This window comes from Mugil cephalus, chromosome 23 (genome assembly GCF_022458985.1).
Source record: "Mugil cephalus isolate CIBA_MC_2020 chromosome 23, CIBA_Mcephalus_1.1, whole genome shotgun sequence".
NCBI lineage: Eukaryota > Metazoa > Chordata > Actinopteri > Mugiliformes > Mugilidae > Mugil > Mugil cephalus.
Genome location: NC_061792.1, coordinates 13,532,132 through 13,557,296, shown reverse-complemented (window position 1 = coordinate 13,557,296; position 25,165 = coordinate 13,532,132). Strand labels below are relative to the sequence as shown.

General features: G+C 44.6%; 2 protein-coding genes and 9 non-coding genes across 12 annotated transcripts; 6 read left to right on the top strand and 5 right to left on the bottom strand.

Moving 5' to 3' along the window:
* The first annotated feature begins 114 nt into the window (after window positions 1–114).
* Window positions 115–12,166, top strand: atp7b (ATPase copper transporting beta). 2 transcript variants are annotated; one of them, XM_047576791.1, is made up of 21 exons: window positions 115–455; window positions 3,713–4,481; window positions 5,721–5,954; window positions 6,052–6,215; window positions 6,299–6,460; window positions 6,538–6,611; window positions 6,879–7,062; window positions 7,151–7,384; window positions 7,891–7,982; window positions 8,061–8,188; window positions 8,272–8,426; window positions 8,497–8,631; window positions 8,718–8,912; window positions 9,299–9,481; window positions 9,566–9,749; window positions 9,991–10,131; window positions 10,216–10,358; window positions 10,424–10,627; window positions 10,715–10,832; window positions 10,951–11,053; window positions 11,137–12,166. In XM_047576791.1, the coding sequence occupies exons 1-21, from the start codon at window positions 273–275 to the stop codon at window positions 11,399–11,401; spliced, it is 4,050 nt and encodes a 1,349-aa protein (XP_047432747.1). In that variant the 5' UTR covers window positions 115–272; the 3' UTR covers window positions 11,402–12,166. The 2 variants fall into 2 exon arrangements, with proteins under 2 accessions (XP_047432747.1, XP_047432746.1); XM_047576790.1 differs by having other exon boundaries at window positions 3,710–4,481.
* On the top strand, window positions 2,905–2,977 carry trnar-ccu. Its single transcript has one exon. It is a non-coding gene; the product is annotated as a tRNA-Arg (tRNA).
* On the top strand, window positions 2,984–3,055 carry trnam-cau. The gene has a single exon. It is a non-coding gene; the product is annotated as a tRNA-Met (tRNA).
* Window positions 6,676–6,747, bottom strand: trnam-cau. Its single transcript has one exon. It is a non-coding gene; the product is annotated as a tRNA-Met (tRNA).
* On the bottom strand, window positions 6,754–6,826 carry trnar-ccu. The gene has a single exon. It is a non-coding gene; the product is annotated as a tRNA-Arg (tRNA).
* On the top strand, window positions 9,813–9,886 carry trnai-aau. Its single transcript has one exon. It is a non-coding gene; the product is annotated as a tRNA-Ile (tRNA).
* Window positions 12,167–16,268: 4,102 nt separating the features above from the next.
* Window positions 16,269–16,341, top strand: trnar-ucg. The gene has a single exon. It is a non-coding gene; the product is annotated as a tRNA-Arg (tRNA).
* A 536-nt stretch (window positions 16,342–16,877) lies between these two features.
* Window positions 16,878–16,950, top strand: trnar-ucg. Its single transcript has one exon. It is a non-coding gene; the product is annotated as a tRNA-Arg (tRNA).
* A 502-nt stretch (window positions 16,951–17,452) lies between these two features.
* trnai-aau lies at window positions 17,453–17,526 on the bottom strand. Its single transcript has one exon. It is a non-coding gene; the product is annotated as a tRNA-Ile (tRNA).
* A 431-nt stretch (window positions 17,527–17,957) lies between these two features.
* Window positions 17,958–18,030, bottom strand: trnar-ucg. The gene has a single exon. It is a non-coding gene; the product is annotated as a tRNA-Arg (tRNA).
* Window positions 18,031–19,244: 1,214 nt separating this feature from the next.
* LOC125001019 (leucine-rich repeat-containing protein 3-like) lies at window positions 19,245–22,333 on the bottom strand. Its single transcript, XM_047576929.1, has 2 exons — window positions 22,055–22,333; window positions 19,245–21,332 (listed from the first exon to the last, which is right to left on the bottom strand). The coding sequence occupies exon 2, from the start codon at window positions 21,078–21,080 to the stop codon at window positions 20,289–20,291; it is 792 nt and encodes a 263-aa protein (XP_047432885.1). The 5' UTR covers window positions 21,081–21,332; window positions 22,055–22,333; the 3' UTR covers window positions 19,245–20,288.
* Window positions 22,334–25,165: the final 2,832 nt, after the last annotated feature.

Genomic DNA, 25,165 nt, shown 5'->3' with positions numbered 1-25,165 from the left:
AGATGCAAAGTTCCTCTGTTGACCGTGTTAGCCTTTCTGCCTCCTCAGTGCCGAAGTCATGTGATGCAAGACTTTGCCCACATTCATGAGTTCATTCCGGCCAAAATCCTGCCGCTCCGCAGCTCAGCGCATGGAAACGAGGCTGTGCCGGAGTAAGTGCGCACTCGCGCTGCGCTCTTATCTCCTGGAACAAGCCCCTGACCGCTGCGGACTTTTACCCTCCGCATTTGACAGGAGGAGATAAGGAACTCGGCCACAGCAGCGGCTCCAACATGTTCTCGACAAAGTCGCCGAAAAGCTCGTCGAGGTTCGAAGCCCGGTCGGCGCCCGCGGTCCTGGAGCAGATCTGCCTGGTGGACTGTGTCTGCGGACCGGGCTGCACCTGCGGGCCGGGCTGCACCTGTGAGGTCCACGCAGCGGGAGGCAACAGGAGGCTCTGTGGGGCCGAGGTGAAGGTAGGCCTCCGAACATCTTCATCCCCTCTCTGCCCTGCGGAGGACCACGGATGAAAGTTTTAAATCAGGCAGGCCACAACTTTTCAGAGCGTAGATTTGATTAAATGTAAAATATCGGCTTTAAGTCTCAGATCAGTCAGACAACACACTGATTTGTCAGAATGAATTTGTCCCAAACGTGTCTTAGATGGTCTCAGTTGTATATGAATGGTTATCTTCTAAAAAGAACAAATACAGCCAATAATTACTTTTTATACTAACTATACATCACCCATGTTTACTATTAGTTTTTCATTTTGTATTATTATTTTTTCTTCTTATTATTAGATGGTTGTGTATATATATACCCCAGTGACTGGGATATATTCTCTAAAACTGACGCTCTTGATATATGTGCCAGGACCCAGGTATCATCAGTGTTATTCACTCCACAGCTTGAAATGAGAAACTTAATGGGTCTTAATGTTGTGGCTGATTGGTACATGTACATATAAAAATAGTATCTAAAAGCAGCGCCCACGCGATTTTCATACTGTTGCATCTTGTTTGGAAACAGGGTTTTAGAGTTAATTAACCATCTAATATTAACCTCGTATTTACATTAGAGACAGGAACTCTTTCCTGGAGGATCCTCTTAATGACGCTGTGCGTGCTGAGCAGAGAGATTTCATTCTCCTTTCTGCTGAAGTGCACTCCGTCTGATAGAAACACTGAAGAATCTCAGGAGAGAGTGTTCGATAACTTCACCATTAAAGCAGCCATCAGTCTGTCTCATGACTCTGTTAGCGGCCTTACTCTCGTTACTGATCCATGTTGGATTTCCGTATTTCCACTACTGCCGTGCAGGAACATGTAACTGTCATCGAGGGGAACTCTTCATGGAGCTGCATCAAAGCCCTTTTTCATTTGTGAAGCTAGTTCTCTGACGGATACGAGTCCTAGATTGTTTCCTCTGGCATGGACGACCAGGACGACCAGGACGGACTCTGTGTGGACAATCCAGCATGAGAACAAGGAAGGACTTCACTTCAGTGCATGACTCCTTTTCCAAACCACTTAACTTAAGTCCAAAGTTCTTCCCAATGATTCCACACACTGCTCTGCTCCTGTAACGTAGCTAGACCCAATGATCCAGATCTTAAGTATATCGCTCATCTTGAAGCTTCGCTCTTTGGAAATTTTATCCGTTTGTCGATAGAAGGGATGCCTCCCATTGTTTAGTCTTTCTGCTCTTTTTCTGTGGTCATCTTCATCCTCCTTGTGTTGAAGGAGAAACTTTGAGATGCTCTGTAGATGTTGGGCTCCCCTGGAGAACCAGGTGGACGCTAAGCCTTTCATCGATGTAGTTGGAAGACGTGGAGGAAAGCCAGGTTCCATTTTTATATCTGAGAACTTGCAGCTTGTAGCTCCAACCAGAGTTCAGTGAAGTTCCTCCAAAGGGTTTTCCAAAACGATGACGGTTGCCGAATGTAGAAGAATTGTAGCTTCCCACTTGAACACCAAGCATTTTGTGTGCCTGACATTTTTCATTTAACATTAGTGAGGTTTTGAATGCAAGAGGGCGTTGTTCAAATGGTCTCACGTGACCAGGCTAAACCTCCTCAAGACATCTAAACAACTCACATTAAAAGGGAAAAAAACATGAACAGGCCATGACTTGACAGAATCCGTTGATGGAAAGTAAACATGCAAGTAAATGTATGTGGGGGAAGAGTGTAGTTGTGCAATGATGTATATTTTCATAAGCACAACAGGTCGATTGTTTTCGTGGATGGATGCGATTGGTGCGTTGGCTACCCAATCAGATGAACCATACATTTCATCCTTTATGAAAACACAATGCATCCATGAAGGTATTTATATGCAGGCACTGAGAGAAAAGTCAACACGGCAAAGCTCGACAGCGGGTACCCGTGATGGAGGTAGGCTGCAGATCGTTTTCTAATGAAATAACAAAATAACGTCTTTTTGTTAAATAGCTGATTAACAAACTGAAACTTAGTCAAATGAATCCATCTTTCCAGAAGGTATTTTATTTTATTTGAGGAGTATATACAGTATATCCAGTACCATATATAATCAGTTTAATGTATGAGCAGCAACAGCTATCATTAAAAATTTGGAGAAGTCTAATTTTTATTTTCTGAAATTCCTAGAGCCGCTCTCCTTAAATAAACACTTTTACACTGGTAAATTCATAACTAACATATGTTTAGTATTTAGATGGCGGTGGACAGATGTTTTTCGAACACCAGACGTCTCTTCAGCACTTTCATTCTTGTAGTAATGTGATACCTGTTAATACCGTGGCTGTTATCCCAGAGTTGTATCACACAGATATTTTAGATAAAAAGAATTTTAAACGTGAACTTGCGAAGAGACACTTACAGAAATATGTAACTGTCCTCTTAGCTGACACGATTTTGTCTCTTTGAGGATTTTTTATCAAGCCCCAGTGGCCTAATGGATAAGGCACTGGCCTCCTAAGCCAGGGATTGTGGGTTCGAGTCCCATCTGGGGTGCTTTCTAGCAGAGTGGCGCAGCGGAAGCGTGCTGGGCCCATAACCCAGAGGTCGATGGATCGAAACCATCCTCTGCTAAGTTTTTAATTCCGATGTTACTCCTAATACACACAGTAAATTGTTCTGGAGTTGTTCTTGTATGAAAAACTTTCCACATGGAGTAACCGTTTGAACTGCAGCTCTTCGTGTGAGTTGACTTTTCCCTTCAGTTCACCGAGGTGTTTTTAAGCAGAGTCACGTTGGGCGGCTTTATGTGACGGGCCTGTCATGGGATTGTTTTTCTTTTTTTGAGGCCTCAAACGAACTCTGCCTCGTGGGTGAGGAAGGAACAAGTCCAGCCACGCATGGATTAAAGTGTCCTCTTATCTTGATTCACAGGGGATTAAAAACTGAACACCTTAAGCTCATAGACTTTTAAATTTTACATGACCAGACAGGACATATTTTATCTGAACAAAGGACAAGCACAAATGTGAAGAAAGTGACCTGGAATATAAACTGATGTTGTTTGGTTTTCACTGATCTACGCATAGCTTTTCAAAATATTAGGGACCTCAGGCTCAAGTAACTTGTGCAAGTTTTTAGTCTTTTTTCCATTTTCTCACAGAAAACCGAACCCAAACTTCAACATTTAAGGTCTAGGTTCTGTATCCAATTATAATAAAAAAGGTCTGCAATGATTTGGAGCAGTGAGAAATGCTAAACTGATCAACTTTGCTTTATTCTTTTCAGCAGAATGTCACCAACATTGGCCAACAGGGCTTTGACAACTTGGCCTACGAGTATGGGAGCCAGACTGAGCTCTGCCCTCCACCCAAAACTGCCTCCAGAGCCACTTTCAAGCTCCCAAGCCTGGCCTCTGAGGACCAGGTCCAAGCCATCCAAACCAGAATCAGCAACGTGAATGGAGTCATGGCTGTGCTCTGGTCTGTACCCAGCAGCGTGGCCCAGGTGTACTATGATTCCTCACTAGCAACAACCAAAGAGATTGCCCTGGAGCTCCAGGCCTTGGGATTTGATGTGGAGTCGTGGGTGCAGATCAGGGTGGACGGTATGCACTGCCAGTCCTGTGTACAGTCCATCGAGGGACGGATTGGAGCACTTCCAGGGGTTTCACACATTCAGGTGTCTCTTCAAGAGGGTGCAGCTGAGGTTGTGTTTCAACCTCTTGTAGTAACACAAGAGGAGCTGAGAGACAAGATCGAAGACATGGGGTTTGATGCCACGTTATCAGCTGAGGACCAGTCTGGTGGAGGTACAAGCTACTGGCAGAGGGACGGGCCGAGTCAAGCCACCAGGACTGTTACCGTTTGGATCGTAGGGATGACTTGCAACTCTTGTGTGCAGTCCATAGAAGGGAGGATCTCTCAGATGACCGGAGTTTTATCCATAGCAGTGTCACTGAAGGAGGAAAAGGGAACGATAACCTTTGACCCCAGCCTGACTGAGCCGGAGCAGCTCAGGGCAGCTATTGAGGACATGGGCTTCGATGCTTCTCTTGAAGGTAAGCTTTTTAGTTGATTGTGGTCATTTTGAATATATTTGTGGTCTATAATTTTTGCATCAATATCTGTTAATTTTGCATCATTTTTATAACTCTCTCTGGTGATTTTCCAAATCACTCACTGTCTGAGTTAAATTAAACTTTTATATCATGTTCAGATTAAACTGTATTGCAGTCAAAATCTGAACCTTGGCAAATAATGGTAGTTCTAAAGGTACTTCCTGTCCCTGACTACAAAAGGGAAGTCATAAGACTGCAGTAACACAGTAAACTTAACCCTCACCCTTTTAACCATTAACAGAACCAGGAAAACCCATACCCCCCTTCCCAGCAGTAACTCAGCTTTCCATCTACTTCACATTTCCTAGAAGAGGGGTTTGTTTGGGAACACGAGTAGCACTGAACTGGTTCTTCAGCTCCCCCTCCCCAGCTCGAGGCAGAAAAGCAGCCATTGTTTGATGCCCTCGAGCAACTTATGTTGTCGTCATTTAAGCAGTTTATGTCACCGCACACCTGAATCGATAGATGGTGTGTGAAGAAGCGGCTGCACATGTGCAAAAAGACTCATTTATGAGCTGCATCTTGCTTTTCGTGCCACTCAACCAGTGGGACTTACATCCCCCATACAGCTCGTCAAAGTATCCCCAGGTTGCCGTGGAAACCAGACAAGTATGCTCTCCAGTGCGACGTGAAGGGCTCTTACGCCGGCCTGGGCTTTAATGACAAAAACAGCTTGCCAAGACGTGGAATTAACTGAGGCAGATTATAAGCTGCAGATTCTTTCATGGGCTGTTTTCAATTTCAGATATTGTGTTGGGTTTTGTGCAGTTCATACTGACCTGTAGGCGTGGCGCAGAATATATGCATTATTAGTATCTTTAAAACCTGCATGATCTGCTTGGTTATCACTTCTTTCTTGACATATACATACACATGTTCCTATGTACGTTGGAATACTTTGATAGAAAAATTAAACCAAGGACAAAAATAAGGTTGCGATGTTTTCTTGCTAAATTAAGATCGGAACTAGAGATTTCTAACCATGTTTCCTGCCTTATTTTACAGTGATATCAAGCTAACGCTTGCTAAGTATGCAAAAAGAAGACTTAATGCTAATAAGTACACATCAGTATTTCAGTCTTAATTGAAAAAACCCAAAGCTGTGATTGGAAAAACATGAAAAAGGAGAAACTTGTCTCTGAGTAGCCAGTTCATTGACGTTGTTCCCTCTGCCTCCAGAGCCCAAAAAGAGCCTCCAGAGTCACGATCAGTCCAGGCCGGTTACCTCTGGACGTTCAAACCTTTCTGAGCTGCAGTCCAGCAGTCGGACGGCGGTCGGCAATGGGTCTGGATCACAGGCCAACTCTGCAAGCTCCACCGAGGTTAGAGTGCAAAAATGCTTCATCTGTGTAATGGGAATGACCTGCGCCTCCTGTGTGGCCAACATCGAGAGAAACCTCCTCAAACACAAGGGTGAGTATTCTTTATTTCCTTTTTAACTGGTCTGAATATGCTAAGCAGGGGGTTATTGATTGAATAAACACTATTTCATATTTGCTTCGACTTCTAGGAATCCTCTCAGTGTTGGTGTCATTAATTGCGGGAAAGGCAGAGGTGAAGTATGACTCAGGTGTGATAGATGCGATAGCTGTGACCGAACTCATAAAAGACTTGGGCTTTGGTGCCAAACTGATGGAAGATAACGCAGCAACGCACGGGAAGCTGGACCTCACTGTGAGTCCTCACAACAAAAAGATTTGACACGAACGGCCCAAATCAAAAAACATTCACATGTTTCCACCATGTTTCTCTTACAGATAACAGGCATGACGTGTGCGTCGTGCGTCCACAACATCGAGTCCAAGCTCGTCACGACCAAAGGGATACTCAGTGCCTCGGTCGCCCTGGCGACCAAAAAAGCACAGATCCAGTTTGACCCGGAGGTGCTCGGAGGGCGAGATATTATCAAGATCATTCAGGTATTTGACTTTTGGCTGAAACCTCTGGCGGCTGTGTGCGTTGTGACATTTTACACTGACCTCGTTCTGTCTTCCAGAGCCTTGGATTCGAGGCCAGCCTGGTGAAGTCGCGCTTCAAAAACAACCTCGATCACACAGAAGAAATACGACAGCAAGTATCCGATCTAAAACGTGTCACTTTTCAGGGCATGCGTCACAAGTTTGCTTAAAACTTATAGCAGAGGATGGTTTCGATCCATCGACCTCTGGGTTATGGGCCCAGCACGCTTCCACTGCGCCACTCTGCTAGAAAGCACCCCAGATGGGACTCGAACCCACAATCCCTGGCTTAGGAGGCCAGTGCCTTATCCATTAGGCCACTGGGGCTGTGTTGCAGGTGTTTTATGCCTCAAATTGAAAGCGTCTGCTTCCTGTCCAGGTGGAAAACCTCCTTTCTGCTCAGCCTGGTGTTTGGCCTGCCCGTTATGGGCCTCATGATCTACATGATGGTGATGGACCGTCTGCACCAGGAACACGGAGGCTCAATGCCTGAAGAGCACAACGTGCTGCCGGGTCTCTCCATCCTCAACATGGCCTTTTTCCTGCTCTGCACACCTGTGCAGGTGAGGCAAACAACACTGGAGCCGTTCTCATTACTTTTTTTCTTTTCCTACATTGATTCTTTCTCCTTTTTTCGCCCCCGCCGCCCAGATCTTAGGAGGCCGATACTTCTACATCCAGGCGTACCGCTCGTTAAAACACCACACGGCCAACATGGACGTGCTGATTGTGTTGGCCACCTCCATTGCCTACATCTACTCGTGTGTGGTCCTCGTTGTGGCCATGGCTGAGCGAGCCAGCCAGAGCCCCGTCACCTTTTTCGACACTCCTCCCATGCTCTTTGTGTTCATTGCCTTAGGGCGCTGGTTGGAACACGTAGTAAAGGTAATAAAAATGGGGAAATGATTGAAGGAAGCTCCTTCTACTCTGGATAAATGGATGTAGTAGTAGTAGTATTAGTGGTAATATAGAAACTAAATAGTTGTTTTTCCCTTTTAGCAAAATGAAAGTTAAATGAAAGTGACAAAAAAACACCTTTAATTATTGTGTTCATGTTTTCTGTCCTTGGCGTGTCGAATGCTTCTTTCTCCAGGTTCGTGTCAGACCTTTTATTGCAGCATTTCCATGACTAATTTTATCACCCTGCGATTTTATTGCAGGTCATGGCAATCTGAAACCAGATCAAGTTTACTGCATAAATTTAGACTTTTAATCAGAAAACACTGACGTCATGTTTTCTGTCATAAAGTGTTCAGTGACGGCCTCATTTCAAGCCACAGTGCTGCACCTTTTTTTGCACTTTAAAATAATGAATAGTGGAGTCTAATAATTCAGGAAGGCAATATTGTCAGGGAGCTGAGGGATGATTGTGGAGTTTTCTCCATTTTCAGGGTAAAACCTCTGAAGCTTTGGCCAAATTAATGTCACTTCAAGCCACTGACGCCACTGTGGTGACTCTTGGACCGGGCCACTCCGTCATCAGGTGAGATATGGTCGACATGCGACGGCTCTGTAGCGCGACAACACGACAGCTAACAGTGAATGTGCGTTTGTGCCCCAGCGAGGAGCAGGTGGTGGTGGAGCTGGTCCAGCGGGGCGACATCGTTAAGGTCGCCCCCGGGGGAAAGTTCCCCGTGGATGGGAAAGTGATTGAAGGGAGCTCCATGGCAGACGAGTCTTTAATCACAGGTAGGAGGACGTGTTTGGTTTGCTGGATTGCGTACTGTGATGATTTAAATCATTATTTATACTGTAATTGTACTTTCTGTCAGGTGAGCCTATGCCTGTTAGTAAGAAGGCGGGTAGTTTGGTGATCGCCGGCTCCATTAACACTCACGGGGCTCTTCTGGTGGAGGCCACTCACGTCGGAGCCGAGACGACTCTGTCTCAGATCGTCAAACTGGTGGAAGAGGCACAAACCTCGAAGGTAACAGACGGTCTGAACAGGAAAATTACTAAAACTATCGCTTTACTGACGCTCCTCTGCGTTTGCTCAGGCGCCCATCCAGCAGTTTGCAGACAGACTCAGCGGATACTTCGTGCCCTTCATAATCATCGTGTCCGTGCTCACCCTGGTGGCCTGGCTGGTTATCGGGTTTGTTGACTTTGACATTGTGAAGGAGAACTTCCCGGTAGGTGCACACACGGATGCGAACAAAGGCAGCTTTCATAAAGCATCAGTGGGATGTGACCTCTCTCCTCCTCCTCCTCCTCTCAGGGTTACAACCCGCACATCTCCAAGACGGAAGTTATCGTCCGCTTTGCCTTCCAGGCGTCCATCACTGTCCTGTCCATCGCCTGCCCCTGCTCTCTGGGGCTGGCCACCCCGACAGCTGTCATGGTGGGCACAGGGGTCGGAGCCCAGAACGGGATCCTCATTAAAGGCGGCGAGCCCCTGGAGATGGCTCACAAGGCAATGCCCTTTACATCCTCTACATCCTGACTCCTCAAGTCATCTTGAGTTGTGCACAGTGAACACTGATAATGAAGCAACAGAGGAACTTGAGTGTAACTTAAGAAAAACATTGCGCCTGTAATATGTGGTGGTATGTGGACGTGCAGCACACCAGCCTCAGGATGCAAGTGATACTGTTAATCCTCTTACTTAATGCAGCATAGTAATCACCCGCAGAGGACACGTCTCCCTGAGGTCCTCTTCCTGAAGGCAGACTGACAATCTTTTCACTCTGCAGACAGAAAACATAAAACACACTGACTGACTAACATCACACCTCGGAGACTCATTTGTAGATCAAATAACGTGTTTTTCTGTGAATAACTTCTGCTTCTTTGCCTCAGATCCGTGTGGTGATGTTTGATAAAACCGGTACGATCACTAACGGCGCGCCGCAGGTGACTCGGGTGCTGGTGTTGTGGGAAATGGCTCGGATGCCGCTGAGAAAGATCCTGGCGGTGGTCGGGACAGCGGAGGCCAGCAGCGAGCACCCGCTGGGCCTGGCAGTCGCCAAACACTGTAAAGAGGTGAGTACGTTGGGTCTTTTTACGCTCTAGAAAGCTTTAAGAGCCTAAGTGAAATGTATGTGTGTGTGTGCCTGCCCCTGACAGGAGCTGGGCTCTGATGTCCTGGGCTACTGCCAGGACTTCCAGGCAGTGCCGGGCTGTGGGATCAGCTGCCGGGTGTCCAATGTGGAACATCTGCTGCAGCAGACGAGCGAGGAGTCGTTCCTGCTGCCCGGAGCCACCTCTGATGAAAGAAGCCTGCTCTCTGCTGAGGAGGACACCTCTGCAGGTCTGACCCGGTCTCTGGAGGGCGTCTGTGGATAATAATGGGGTCCCTGTGTGTGTTTTCTCAGGCCGGTTAGCTCAGATGGTCAGAGTGTGGTGCTAATAACGCCAAGGTCATGGGTTCAAGCCCCATACTGGCCAGTGTTATCTGCAGCGTTTAATATCTTAGAGGAGTTTCTCTCTTCTTCTAAGTCCCATTTTAATCCCGTTAAATCATTCTTCTTCTCTTCTTTCTCTGCTTGTAGCTGAGTTGTCGTCTTACTCCGTCCTCATCGGGAACAGAGAGTGGATGAGGAGGAGCGGACACCACATCGGGGCGGACGTCGATGCCGCCATGTCGAGCCATGAAACCAAAGGACAGACAGCCATACTGGTGGCCATAGATGGTGAGGATAAATGTCTTTTCTTCTTCTTTACGCTTCTATTAAACTTTACTGAATGTCTTGTGTGTGTGTGTGTGTTCTCTGTAGGTGTTTTGTGCGCCATGTTCGCCATCGCAGACACAGTGAAGGCAGAGTCAGCGTTAGCGGTGCACACTCTTAACAGCATGGGCATCGAGGTGGTCATGATAACCGGAGACAACCGGCACACAGCCAAAGCCATAGCAGCAAAGGTAAATGAAGCGTTAACGCACGTGAATGCATAAGACGAGACATGAAAGTTTGCTTCTGGCTGCAGGTGGGCATCAGAAAGGTGTTTGCGGAGGTGCTGCCGTCACACAAAGTGGCGAAGGTGCAGGAGCTCCAGGAAAAAGGTCTGACAGTGGCCATGGTGGGAGACGGCGTCAACGACTCGCCGGCCCTCGCCCGCGCTGACGTCGGCATCGCCATCGGCACCGGCACCGACGTGGCCATCGAGGCGGCCGACATCGTCCTGATCCGGGTAGGTGGCTGCTGCGACGTCTCCGCGGAGACACGGCGACGCCTTTAAACTTAAAAAACCTGACGGGTCTCGCGTCCCTCTCTGCAGAACGACCTGCTGGACGTGGTGGCCAGCATCGAGCTGTCTAAGAAGACGGTGCGCAGGATAAGGATCAACTTTGTCTTCGCTCTCATCTACAACCTCCTGGGAATACCAGTCGCTGCAGGTGAGGGCGGGATGCGAATCCTTATTGATTTGTCTTAAATATTAAAAGAAATACAGCAGTTTATTTATGCTGAAGCTTTGTAGATGACTAATCGGATCCTCTGTGTGTGTGTGTGTAGGTGTGTTCATGCCCCTGGGTTTGGTGCTTCAACCCTGGATGGGCTCGGCTGCGATGGCCGCCTCATCCGTTTCAGTGGTCCTGTCTTCTTTGCTGCTGAGAATGTGAGTCCACACACGTTACATGGGAGCCTTTAATGTAAAAAAAATAAAAAATAAAAAATGTAATAAGCATCTGTTTCCTCCAGGTATAAGAAAACTGAGGTGGAGCTGTACGAGGTGAGAGCCAGAGGCCTAATGAGGAGTCTGCGCTCGTCTCAGATCAGCACACATGTGGGTCTGGACGGCCGGCGCCGCAGCCCCGCCCTCCCCCACGCAGCCCGGGACCCGCTGAGCCAGAGCGGCTCCGTCCCGCCCGTCCTCTCCAGCCAGGGGAGGTCCGCCGGCGCCGCCCGCCAGCAGGGCCGCTACTCGCTCCGGGATCACCGGACCGGAGAGTACGGGGTCGTGTAGTGACGGGAACTCTGCCTGCTTCTCATGTTTACGAACTCACTTTAAAGCTCTTTGTGTATTTATGTAAATAGACTTTGTCCACGAGAACGTAAAGTAATTTTTTTTTTTGTATTTTACACCAAAGTGACCACTAGTTTTCCTCCACTGGGGAGACACTGTGATACACTGTGCATCACATTACAGGAAGAAATGAAAGTCTCCTTTTAAAGGAAACTGAAAACAACATCCACAAACTCCAAGTAAAGCTGCCGTGCACATTTCAGTGGTTTGGATGAGATGCTGTCTACAGACTTTATAAATAATACATGTGTTGATAGAGAAAAAGCATCTGTTTCATCAGAATTTGTGCTTTGATTGGTAATTTCTCACACGCTGTTGTTATTGTTATTTCCGCACAGCTGTCACTCAGTCAAAGAAGCGTAAAAACAAAGAAGAAGAAGAAGAAGAAGTATTTCTTTCTCCCCCCATGTGTATTTCCAGCTGTGTCAGGGATAATTAATGGAGTACATTCATTAACATGCCCCGCTCGTATGTTCTATAATTATCCACCAAGAATTCATTCATTTTGTTCAGCTTAATCACCAGTGAGCACATATCTAGACAGCAGGGATATAAATATGACCTATGGCGTCATATTAGTTACTAAGTCCACATAAAAGACATGAAAGCAGGAAAAACACAGGTAACCTACTTCACAAATAATGACAAAGACGTTTCCATTTTTATTAATGAAAGAATAAAAAAAGAAAAAAACTTTTTCAAATATTGGCGACTCATCCTGCACTAAAGGGCGTGGCCTAATTTTGCAGAGCTACTAGTTAAAAAGGAGCAGCTATTTGAATTAAGTTTGGGTTTTCTGTGCATCTTATGGTGGGAAAAACTTCAGTTAGAAAGAAGCTGTGAAAGAAGCTTTCTGATTCAGAAGAGATTATTCACCTGAGTGGACCGGCTTCACAACATTTTATTTTTTGTTATTGCTCGCTGGCTTGTTTCCGTAATGGTGCGTACACAGGACACAAACACAGACGCTGAGAGGGTTTTATCCTCATTTATTTATTTAAAGCTTGGGCACATCTTAAGAGAGGAGGGAAAGCCCACATTTGTTAAAACGCAGCGGTCCATGTCTTTGATTCTTCAACTCTTAAGAAAAGTCCTTTTCTGCATGAGCATGCAAATCCTGGGGGAAGAAAAGAGGATCAAGTTTCCCCAAGCAGAAGGTGGTTTGTGTCCTAAAGGTTAGATTGTGTCATAATGGATTTACCCAGAGGAGGGCAGTGTGTTTTCCAGACTTACAAACCAAATGTCATCTCATTTAAACATTTACTCAGTGACACACGACAGAGAACCTGGGAAACCACACAGGCGATGATTTCTCTGAACCAGGAGCAGAGGAAGAGGAAAGATGAAGTGTTCATACCAAGAGGAGCCTAGAGGAAGGCAGAGGTACACTGGGCTGTGATATAGCTTTTTTTTTTGTTTGTTTCCTCAGGAGTTCTAAACAAGCTCTTTGTTCTCCTCGGCCCAAGAGAAGCTTCTGATAAATGACCTCCCGCTCTCACTGGTTATAAGGGTTCAGGTCTTCCTCTGCCCCCGTTTCTTTCTTTCTTTCTTCTTCTTTCTTTCTTTCTTTCTTTCTTTCTTTCTTTCTTTCTTTCTTTCTTTCTTCTGAATCTAAATGAAGCAACAGAAACTGAATGTTTCATCTGCAATAGAAGTTTGTTTTGCAGTGTTTCATGTTCTGAGGGGAATAAATTGGATTTCCACAAATTAAATACCTTCATACGGCCACAAATAATAATAAAAATACAGCAGTGAAACATATTAGACAAGAAAAAAACAATATGCAAATATTATTTTTATAAAAAATGGACTGCTAGAAGTCTCCTCCAACACTAGAATAAATGTAAAAAAAAAATAAATAAAAATAATTAAAGAACAATAAAAGAAAAAATATATTTGCAGATATTTTTTTATTAAAAAAATGAACCACCATACATCACCTCCCCCACTGGAATAAATGTAAAAAATAAAGAAGAATAAAAACAAATGTAGTTTATTTTTGCATAAATATTTTTTAATTTCCTCCTTGTGTTTGTTTATCCATCTAATTATTTATTCCTGTAATTCTTTCCATTTTTATTTTTTATTATTATTTTTTTCATTATGTCTTTATTGTAGGAGAAGTTTGACATTCTGTGGTTAAATCATTTTATGACAGATATTTGCATATCCGTGTATTCTGGATGCATTTGTGCCCAGGGAAAAAAGAACTGCTCTTTCTAAAGGTATTTCTTCATGTACTTTTATTGGCAGTTTTAAGCTCCCGTGCACAGGTTTAAAATCTTCAGAAATAATGCCAGAATTCAGTCATTGGTTTTCCTTATCTCCCTCTGCCTCATCTTTCTTTCTCCTCACACAAACACATTTCAGATGCATCATATCTTCCAGGACCCGTCCTGAACCGAGCGTCCGTCTCTCAGCGCGTTCACCTGCCAACCTCTGCACCGCTCAGTGATAGTGAATTCATCTTCCTCCTCCTCCACCTCCTCCTCGTCTCTGAACCCAAAAACCACTCCCAACTTTTTTTTTTTTGGTCGCGATGTGCTTTTTCTGCACTGGTGACGCATTTCCTGCCACACATTAAAATGTGCTCAAACGCATTAATAAGAAAGAGACGTGGCCGGGAGAAGAAATGCATCTTTGATCTGTCCTTGAGGAAGCATCCTGAGTCCAGAACCCGTCTCATTAGCATTCACTTCCATGGGGAATTTGTGAGAACAGATGGTCACCGTGAGACAATATGTGCTCCATGAACAGCCAAACCACAGTAGTTTATATTCATTGCAGGGCTTTTGATTGAGCATCTGTGCATCATTATGTGTCTATATGTGTTTTTGGCCATCACAACCACTTTTAATGTAAGTGAACGCCTCCAGGAAGCCGAGTAGTGTCTCTGTGTGGCTCTTCGTGTGAGAGGGGAGTCAAATATGTGGAAGATAAATGCAGCACGGATGGAGATGTGAAGTGCGTCCACATGCAGGAGGCTGCTCCCGTAGCCTGATCCAATTAAGGGAGACGCACTTTCACCAGGCGCTAACTCCTCTAGAACCAAGACATTAGGATTATTACTTTAATAAACCTCTTGAAGGACTGAGATCAAAATCAGCTTTGAGCTTTGAAACCTTCACTCACAGTACGACGGCTCGTGGTACAGAAAGAAACGACTTTCTCTCAGATGCTGCTGAGGCAAAAATGATGAGTTTAATGGCTCCTCAGAAACAAGCCGCCATCTAAGCTCTGAGGTGCTGTTAAACGACCTTTCTCACACATAAAGTTCATAAAACTTTATTTGTGGTTGGTTGATGAGGTGTCTCTTCCTGAAAAACTGCACGATAAACGTGATAGACGCCTCCGTTTAATTAATTTCCGCGGCTAAATGTAGGAGAAAATCGTCTTATAGCTCCTGCTGAGAGAGGAGGACAAAATGAAATTCTTCCTGGGAGAGCTCCAGGGGTTGAGCTGTCAGCACGCCGTCCCCTCAGAGAAAGTAATAACAGCAACTAAGCTGGACTTAGGTCATGCATTCAGCAATTTACTGTGAAACTGAAAGTAGCTGCCTCCTCATTTTGCGGTTTTGCAGAACTTTGCTCTGGACGCAGGAGGAAGAGTGCATCAGTCAAAAACTCCAACACATTATACGCCCAAGACGGGTGAAATAACAAATACTGTGAAATAGTATGAAGATGATTCAGCTTTGGTTCTCTGTCTCTTCTGCAGATGTTTGAACCTTGGACAGTGATCCGTGCAGGGGCAGCGTCCTGCGTCAGCTCTGACTGATGAAGGTGAAGTGTGTGTCTCTTCATGTCTGTGTGTGTGTTCACATATGTGTGTGTGTGTGTGTGTGTGTGTATGTGAAAGAGGCATTTCAGAATATAAACGTTTCTTCGCTGATAAAATGAGACCAGGGTCAGAGTGTGCTGCTAATAACTCCAACATCATGGGTTCAGTGCCCATATTGTAATGGTTCAGCTGTGAAACCATCAAAGTGATTTAACCTGAAGCTCAGAGTTCTGCCAATAATAGTAAGGTCATGGGTTCAAGGCTCTTAAGGCCTTGCTACGTCTGGGACTCCAGTAGAGTTTAGATTAAATATTGTGCTTTTTTTTTTTTGTTCGAGGTCCATTTAAAGGCTGGTTAATTCAGATTTGTGATATTAATCGCAAGGTCACGGGTTCAAGCCTCTTACTTAAGTGTCATCTAACCATAATACACGTTTAGAAGGGTCCAGGGACGCCTAGTTGGTAGGCGATGTTTTAAGTATTAGATTAAATGTATTGATGTTCTGTAGTTTCTTTGTATGAGGTTCATATAACCTGGGTTCACCCACAGTCTTGCCAATAATGACAAGGTCATGGGTTCAAGTCCTTTACTTAAGCTTCATCTAACCATACTTACTTACTTACATACACACTTAGAAGTCTCTAATGTCTCAATGTCAATTTTTAGTTGATTGTACCATTTGATTGTCTCATTCTCCAGAAAAAAAAAAAAAAAACTTGGATCAGAAGATTGAGGGTTTGAGTCTCTTTGTGGTTTAAAGGTCAGTTACATACTTGGGTAGGCAATGTTATATCTGCCACATCAGACTGTATTAGATCAAACTTTGTAACGTGGGGTGAGCTCAGTGTCGTGCTAATAATTGCAAGGTCTTGGGTTCAAGCTCCTTACTTGAGTGTCATCTTATTGTAATACATGCTTAGATAGTTAGTTTAGGTCATGGGTTCAAACCCCAGACATGTCATTTAGACGTGTTTATCGCCTTACCATTTGATTGTGACTTCTCTGCTCCAGAGGAGCCATTTTAGTGGACCACGTGGCCTAATGGATAAGGCGTCTGACTTCGGATCAGAAGATTGAGGGTTCGAGTCCCTTCGTGGTTGAAAGCTCAGTCACGTAATTCATTAAGGGCTTTCTATATCAGCCACTCCAGGAGGTTCAAGATATAATGATGTGCAGGTTTTTGGTTTGAGGTCTATAGAAAGGCTCATAGTTATGCCATTAATCGCAAGGTCATGGGTTCAAGCCCCTTACTTAGGGGTCATCTAACTGTAATGCATGCTTAGAAGTCTTCAGTGTTTATTTTAGTTGATTGTACCATTTCAAAAAACATTTACTTGGATGGATAAAGTGTCTGACTTCAGACCAGAAGACTGAAGGTTCGAGTCTCTTCGTGGTTGAAAGCCAATCGCCTAATTGGATAGGGAATATTATATCAGCCACTCCAGTAGGATGCCTTTGAGTTTCTGTAGCTTCTTTGCTGTTTAGCTCAGAGTTGTGCCAGTAATGGCAAGGTCATAGGTTCAAGACCCATACTGGCCATGCACTGTATTAGTTTTTCAAACATAGAAGGATTATCGTTCAAGTCTCTCGGTTGTACCAATTGTGGCTTTACAACTCCAGAGTGACTTATTCCATTGACCACGTGGCCTAATGGATAAGGCGTCTGACTTCGGATCAGAAGATTGAGGGTTCGAATCCCTTCGTGGTTGAAAGCCAATAGCTCTCCAGTCGGTCTAAGCTTGAACATTGTGCAGGTTTTTCACTTGATGTCCATATAAAGGCTGATTAACTCAGAGTTATTGTCTTTAAGTCATAGGATCAAATTATGTAATAATGCTCAGCTACTCCAGAGAATATTATGGTGATGTTCAACATAACTGGTAATATCCCAGACATTTAGAGACTCCTCTTGTTAGAGGGCTTGTGCTTGACTTGTCTATAAGAGGCTTGATTTAATGGGTATTCTACCACAAACAATAGATGCACTTAAGCGTGCGTGTCTCTGATGCACTGTTTTCTGGATCACCACAATATCCCCCAGGAGGAGCTGATGAACACTGCAGAGAAGGAGGAGGAAATGAACTGTGGTCTTCTTAGTGGTTGAGCTCGGTTTAGGCCTAATGGATAAGACTTCGGATCAGAAGACGAAGCCATGTGAGGACTCAATCTATGCTTCCAGTAATAAATATTTTGGTGAAAAGAGACAGTTTATGGCCAGTATGGGGATTGAACCCATGACCTTGGCGTTATTAGCACCACGCTCTGACCAGCTGAGCTAACCGGCCTCTTTCATGGCATCTGAATGATGGTTTTCCATAATGAGATAAATATGTCTTTATTTGGTACTTTCAGCAGACTGGAATAAAAGGGTGTTGCTGTGATACACATGATAATGGAAGTTCTGCAAGGTTTGTTATTTTATTATTATTATTTATTTATTTATTTAAGGATGAATTGCACTCAGAAATTAACCATTAACATCAATACAAAGGCCAGTTAGCTCAGATGGTCAGAGCGCGGCGCTAATAATGGCCTCGGTGTAATTGGCTCTGAGAATCCAATCAGTGCAATCAGTCTGAAGCATGTTTTGATTATCAAGTCTGTCTGGAAAATGGATGTCTGATTCAGGATGGGTGGATGTGTAATAAATGAATTAGTACGAGCAGCAAGGGCAGTACGGTTAGCCATCCGTCTAGCTATGTACTAGAAGAAAATGCAACCACGAAGGGACTCGAACCCTCAATCTTCTGATCCGAAGTCAGACGCCTTATCCATTAGGCCACGTGGTCTGATAAAAGTTGCCAATAACACCCAAAACTCGCAAAAATACACACATTTTAGGCTTAATTCACCTTGGAAAGAGTCCAGACCAACTATAGACAGTGATAAACTGAAACTAATACATAGACACTCTCCTCTTGACATTTTCTATTTCACTGAAGGTCATTGTTTGCATGTGGACCTTCAGGTAAAAATATTGAGAGGAACGTTGTTAATCTCCATAAAGGAACCCCGCTCTCCCTTTGTGAACCTGTCGCCATAAATCAAACAATACAAGCAAAATAGAGTAAATACTGAATAATACAAGATTAATGGGAGAATAGTTTTCGCCGGCTCTTTGAAGACTTACGGGGACACTGCACACTCAGTGATGATCTGGTGCAACAAAGTCCTCCTGGAGATGTCGAGCGTTTCCTTGGAGGAACTTAAACTTAGACCGAAAGTCAAACACTGACCTCAGCTTTATCTGGCTAATTAATAATATTCCCCTCATTATGATGTACGCCACAGCCCCTGGGACGAAGACAGAGTAATGTGGAGTCTAATTAACGTTGTGACTGTTTGACGGCGGGAATCAGTCGAGATTTAGAGACGACAAGGTCAGACAGATAAGAAAACCGGCTAGCACTCAGGTGGAATAAAGAGAAGAATCGAGCAACTTAAATGATTGTATAAATAGTTGTAGAGAAACTGAGACCCTGAAATGTCCTCCACACTGGCTCATTAGACTTATGGACTGAACTGTGAGCGGGATGGAACTATTTTGGGGTTGCAAGACTCGTATTAATGCTCCGCTTCATCCAGCTCCACGCGGCCGGAGAAATATGGCTCCTCTATTTGGCGCTGCGGATATTTCTCACAGTAATCTGGACGGAATAAATAACAGGATCTCTCTGCGAGGAACACGTTGCGGCTGCAGATGAGTTCATAAAAGATTACAGGAGAAGTTTGAACATTCGTCACATCACAAGGAGATAAAGAGGGAGGAGGATTCTGATGAAGCTTTAATATATTATCCAAAATCTGAGAGAGTATAAATAAACAGCTGTTACTTATCCAGCAACAAGTTACCTGCACCTGTGAACAATATGTTTTATAATTAATTCCTCATTAAAGGTGGAACTGATGGATAAAGCCACTAAACGAGGACATCATCTTCTAACAACCGGCTCATTTTTTTTCCAACTCAAACAGATTTAGTTTCAGAACAACGGGTGCTGCTTCAAAATGAGTTGTTTTTATTTCTCTCATTTTGAGATAATGCTGTCGTCTTGTTAGATCATCTCCAGTGGTTCTAAGGCAATCCAATCATATTTATGTTGGGCTTAAAATGTGCAACCAGTTGGATGGAAAATTGACTCGTGAAGCCTTGTGAATGAAGCTCCACTTTGGCCAAATTAACTGCAGGTGTCAGGCCAAACAGGAAGCGTTTCCTACTCGAACCAGCCACACAGGAAACAGAGCAGAAGAAGAACTTTTCTACGGCGCCTTTCGAATGTTACGTGAGTGTCATTTATAATCTGTTCTGTATCTGAGGTTTTTCTTTGACGGGAAATTAATATTTTCACTGACAAACTGACAAAGTCATTAATCTATGAAGCCAAACGTAAACGTGTTCAGGTGTGAAATTTAATTCCAAGCTCCAGTTCCACCTTAAACGTGAGACGCAGAGAGTTGGACGGCTTCGCTGCAGCCACGTCTCCACATCCTTCGTGGATCATTACATAGACAAAGTGTTTATATTAAAGGAGAAACACACATTTGTTTTGACAGAGATTAACACTTCCGCTCCTCCCCGAGATGCCCCCAAGATTCATTTTCTGGAATACACCACAAAACTTTAAACTCATTTAGACTTGGATGTTTTCCATGTGAAGCTGTGGGGATTATTTCTTTTCTTTTCTTTTTTTTTTTTTTGCTACTTTTCACTGAACTCAGATTCACACTGAAGTGACTCTCGGCTTCCCCTCGCCGGGTGGATTGGCTGCGGAAACCGCGCCGTCATATGCAAAAGAGTTTCTGTAAAGTCTGGCTGCAGCTGAAACACATTTGAATGAAAAATAATATTGTGCCACATTTTCATTTTCGGGAGGAGAAACCTACTGAGATGGGTGAAACCTGGGAGTATAAACCGTTTTTTAGGTTTAGTTTGAAGCTGATGATGATGATGTTTAAACCTCTGAATGTCTTTGTGCCTTGTGCAGCTGCTGCTCTTAATGTCCTTTAAGCTGTAAACATATTCACTGGTGCCGTTTCGTCTCAGGCTCTAAAACACGCTGCTCGCCGTGTCGTAATCCTTGCTGATGTGGGAGGTGCTCGGCAGGGACTTGAGGTACTCCATGTGCCTCCTGGCGTCCTCCTGGTTGTGTTTGATGTAGTAAATGATGTAGGCCGTCACCATGGAGAACCAGCAGAACATGGCCACAAACATGGCCACGTCCGTCGTCTTGTGGTGGAAGTTGCAAAAGTTGATCCCGGAGTCGAGGACCTGGATCACCGGCTGTCCCACGTACTCCTCCTGCACGGCCGTGTAGCAGCTCACCTCGTTCACCGTCTCGGGGTCGAGGCGCAGCTCCCTCAGCACCTCCTGCAGGGAGCACTCGCAGTGCCAGGGGTTGTGGGAGAGGCGGACTCGCGCGTGCAGCTTGGTGAAGGTGTCCCTGGGGAGGCTGCGGAGGTGGTTGTTTGACAGATCCAAGGTTCGCATGCCCTCAGAAAGCCCTTGAAAGGCGCCGGCCTCCACGACCTCCAGGGCGTTGTGAGATAGGTCCAGCTCTCGGAGGCGGTGGAGGTCCGTGAACGCCTCCTTTGGGATGTGTCTGATGCGGTTGGAGGACAGCAGGAGGACCACGGTGTCCTTGGGCAGGTTTGGAGGGATGCTCTCCAGGTTGCGCGAGGTGCACTGCACCACCACGCCGTTCCTGTCCGAGCAGTGGCAGATTTTAGGGCAGGCACGCGCCGTCATGATCCTCGAAAGGAGCAGCAACGTTCCCACAAAGAAGAGAGTGGCACAGGAAGGAGGTGGTGAAGATGTCCTGCACCTCTGAGAGGCCCCCATTAGCGGGCGGTGAGACTGTAGCAGGTGAGGATTTGTTCCGTCAGACACCGGAGAGACATGAGATACAGTCCAGGAAGTCCAGTCTGAGAAAAGATCTGTTCATTTGTAGGTTCACGACACAGATTTCATTTATCTCAAGATTTACCAAAAACCAAACTGTGTTTCTAAGAGAATGTAAAAATGTTTTGACAAGTCGAGGCATAGTCATGAATCCAGTGGGGGGATCGCACGTCTCAGACGACTGAAAGAAACCTGTGAGACAAAAAAAAAGAGACAAAGGGTGAGACAGAGGCGTATTTCCTGACAACCCTTCATGTTCAGGACTTTACTTGTTTCTGGTTTATCTTTAAATTGCTCATTTTCTGGTCCCATCACCTCACAGCCCCCCTTTGAGTTACATTTCTACGGCTTCTTTTCTGGACTCCTTTCTCCTTGGAGGGAACGAAAGCTGCTGGAGTTCAGGATTATCATAATAATGACAGAATCGGCCCCCCTTGACAAAACCACGAGCCGTTAAAGGTGTGGGCTCATCAATATGCAGCAGAGCAACTTTGAAAAGACTTGTTGGATGAATAGAAAAAGAACTTGTATGTAGACATGAACAGGCGGAGATGAAGGATACAACACATTTAAGATGATGATGATCAGAAAACAAGCAGGTTGATCAAGATGTTAAAAAAGAAAAAAGCTCCTAAATCAGAAAATGTAAGAATATCAAAGGAATAATGTGGAAACTCAACAAAACGCTTAATATAAGATTAAAATATAACAGAATATAAATATTTCCTTCATAATTTGTATAATACTGGACAAAGAAATTCTAAATGTACCAAAAACGAAGTATCCTGACGAATATATAAAATATCTTGGACCGTTTTCCCAGATAAATGATGAATGTGTACTTTTATTATCTTAAGGTGAATCCGCTGTTTGTAAAAAAGTGACTTTATCTTGTTATCTGAGTCGGCTCCTACCTGACAGCTTCACTCCGTCCGGTCCACATCACTGAGAAGTAAACGAGGGAGATGCGTATGTCTGCTGGGACATCCTGGAGAATAAATCAAACGCTTCATCCTTTGCCAACAAACGTGTCCGGTAACAGTCCGGCGCAGAGAACGAGAGAGTGTTTGATCCGGAGGGTTTGTCGGTGCAGCTTTGCAGCAGCGGTGCGTCCGTCGCTGTGGATGTGGAGGTGGAGGTGGATGTGCGCAAAGGGTCCCGGTTTTTCCTGCGCGCTGCACCTGCAAGAAAAAAAAAAAAAACTGCTGCCACTAATACGATAAAGATTCAACAGTTAAACTTCACGGGATTGAAGCGAGACAAGATGTGTGACTTGTCATTTAGATAATAAAATTGGATTTAATTCATTATTGAATAATTTTCCTTATAGGATACTGTGCAATTGGCTTATGCTTATATTACTTACCGGCTTTTATGAATTTAAAACGACTGTAATTTACTTTTAAAATAGATTAAAAAAAGTTTACTTGTAAAACTTAAAAATGTAGAATTTCAAGCTCTTCCTGAGAGTTTTATGAGAAGATTTTTGTTAATGCTTCTTCAACATGGTGTCTTGTTTACCATGTTCACGAGAAAGGTCCTCGTGACCAGCGCCCTCTAGTGGTTTGAACTCCCACATTTTCTCCAAAGGTCACGAGATGTGACCTTACAGAAATAGATAATAAATCAAAAGATTGTAATTTGCATTTCTTCCATTATGGCCTATGTATTTTAAGTTACCAGGTGGTTAGCTTGCTAAAATGCTAGCCTCTGTAGCTTCTAGACACTGACACACCTCGCAGCAGTGTTCTCACAACTTAGTTGTCATGTTACGACTCGAACACCAAATAATTTGTGCACACGACTTCCCATGCTCCAAACCAAATTTACAAAGCAGCCGTTAGCTTAGCTGTTAGCTTAGCTCCATCCTAACACAACAGAATCCTAAAGCTGTACAATTAGCTGCTGTTTAATTATATGTTGTACATTATTTGTTAATTTGACATGTTTGTTAATTTTACAGGTTGTTTGTATCAAATTGTTGAATCCATTTGATCTTGTTGAGGCTTGCACTTGTTAAGCTCTCCACCAGAAAAAGCAAAATCACCCTGTCTGTTTTCAAGTAAAGCTACCAAGAGTGTGTCATCATAAAATTATGATGCTGAGAAAACTTTGTGCAAACTTTAGCTTTGATTACCTGTGATTATCTTTCTATCGCTGCCCTTTCGTACCAACGGTGCATGTTCCTGCACCTACTGATGTATCAAATTCAAATTTCATGCCTGCTTCAACTTTTGAACCTCTTCTTTATTTTTTGGGACATCTCCTCTGTCTGCTGCTTCTGCTTAGATATTTGTTTTACCTCCCTTTGCAGATTTAATTTATATTTTCATCTCTGTCTCTATTAGAGTCGCGCACTCTTAAAAGAAACTCAATAGGTTGTGCAAAAACAGAGCACTCTGTGTGGCATTAAAGGGGAGGACAAAGTAAATTAAAGGGCAGTTTGTTCTCTCTCTGCCTGCAGAACAAATGACAGGACCGTCCTACGTTCAGATTAAATGAATGAGATATTAAAGCTTTTCTTGTGTCCTCAACAGCAAAGGTCCCTGAAGTCCGTTTTATTAACCTGTCGTCTTCCTGGTGGCCTCATGCTTGTCACACCCTGTCACTCTTGATGAACATCCATTACAGCTGTCCTGCCTCGGTGGAGGACTGCTGATAAAAGACCTTTAAAGTTAGTCCCAGCTGCACATCGCCATCCTGCCAGCGACTTTGCACGGCATCCGTATGATTAAATGGCAGCCATGTGCAGAGTTCAGCCCCGTCAATTTTGCTGAAAGGCAGAATCATTGATTGCATTGACCAGCGAGGCGTTTTAGCGTGCTTTATTGTGGCGACATCCAGAATCACAGGGCGCGCTCATAAACGCCGTAACGGCTCAACGCCGGGGTGTTTGTGGTTCCTGTGTAGTCGGGGGGAGAGATTTACTTCACATTCAGCGCTGTTTAAGCATCCTGAAACTTGCCAAGGCGTTTGTTCGACACCCTTACTCATCCTGTTGGCAAAACTCCTGCACGGCGTCTCAAACTCACACTCCCCCCCACCTCCGCCCCATCAGGATCACAATGATATGGAGCAGAGCCAGCTCAGGAGATGCTTTGTAGGCGAAGCAATAAGCACTGAGTGATGCTGTCAGTTAATGGGACGTATTTGCCGTGAATCGCCTCCCGCCAGCGTTACTACCTCGGAGCAAAGGCACCATTTTGACACCATCTGCATCGCCTGCCTGCTTTGTCAGGGATGACATTGTGGAGCTGCACTCTGAGAGCTGCCCTACAGTAGACACTGACCTCTCCGGAGCCACACTACGTACATTTGATAATGCTTCCCCGCCGCAGAGGCTATCTGAGATTGGATTTTTACTCACTCAAGAGGTGCTCGAGCTCCGTGATATCTAATGGCAGGAGGCTCCTCGCTTCCTGCTTCTACCAGACATTTGCAGCGTCTTTGAGATTTACACTTTCTCTACGCCCGATGCTTTAACATCAGCCCTTTGCTTTATAGAGGAGGTTGTCGATAGGCCGCAATGCTAAGTGATAGCGTGGACTCGCTCCAATTTTCATGCCAAGACAACACTGGGGCAGAGAATGCATTTATGCTTTGGACAAACCCAGTCGGACGTCCCTTTATTGAACCTTTATTGAAGGTAAATTGACAGAGGAGAGCTTTGGCAGATCGGCTGATGCCTCTTTATATTACAGATCAAGTTTCGGAGCATTCCGGGTGACTTTTGGGAACAGAACGAAACATGACTTAATAATTGAGCAGCTGGCTTCGTGACAAGGTTTTTCCCTCCGTGGCCCCAGAGGTCGCAGCAAAGGATGGATGTTGTCGGCCAACGATCATAGCCTGGCTACCTGAAAGTTTCTCAGGCAGCTTCTTGGCTCGCACTACAATAATCTACCCTTGAATCTGGCCCTGAACCTACAAACCAGCTGTAAAAACTCACAACTCCTGTTTTGTGTTCTGAGCTGTTAAATTCAGGGATATTCTTCCCATCACATACGATCATAAAATAGGTCCAG

What these genes read in the sequence shown, in the direction of transcription:
- atp7b (XM_047576790.1), top strand. Translation starts at nt 273, where the DNA reads ATGTTCTCGACAAAGTCGCCGAAAAGCTCGTCGAGGTTCGAAGCCCGG. An exon ending in AAGAGGCACAAACCTCGAAG is followed by an intron (nt 8,427 to 8,496) that starts GTAACAGACGGT and finishes GCGTTTGCTCAG; the next exon opens with GCGCCCATCCAGCAGTTTGC. An exon ending in GGGAATACCAGTCGCTGCAG is followed by an intron (nt 10,833 to 10,950) that starts GTGAGGGCGGGA and finishes GTGTGTGTGTAG; the next exon opens with GTGTGTTCATGCCCCTGGGT.
- LOC125001019 (XM_047576929.1), bottom strand. Translation starts at nt 21,080, where the DNA reads ATGGGGGCCTCTCAGAGGTGCAGGACATCTTCACCACCTCCTTCCTGT.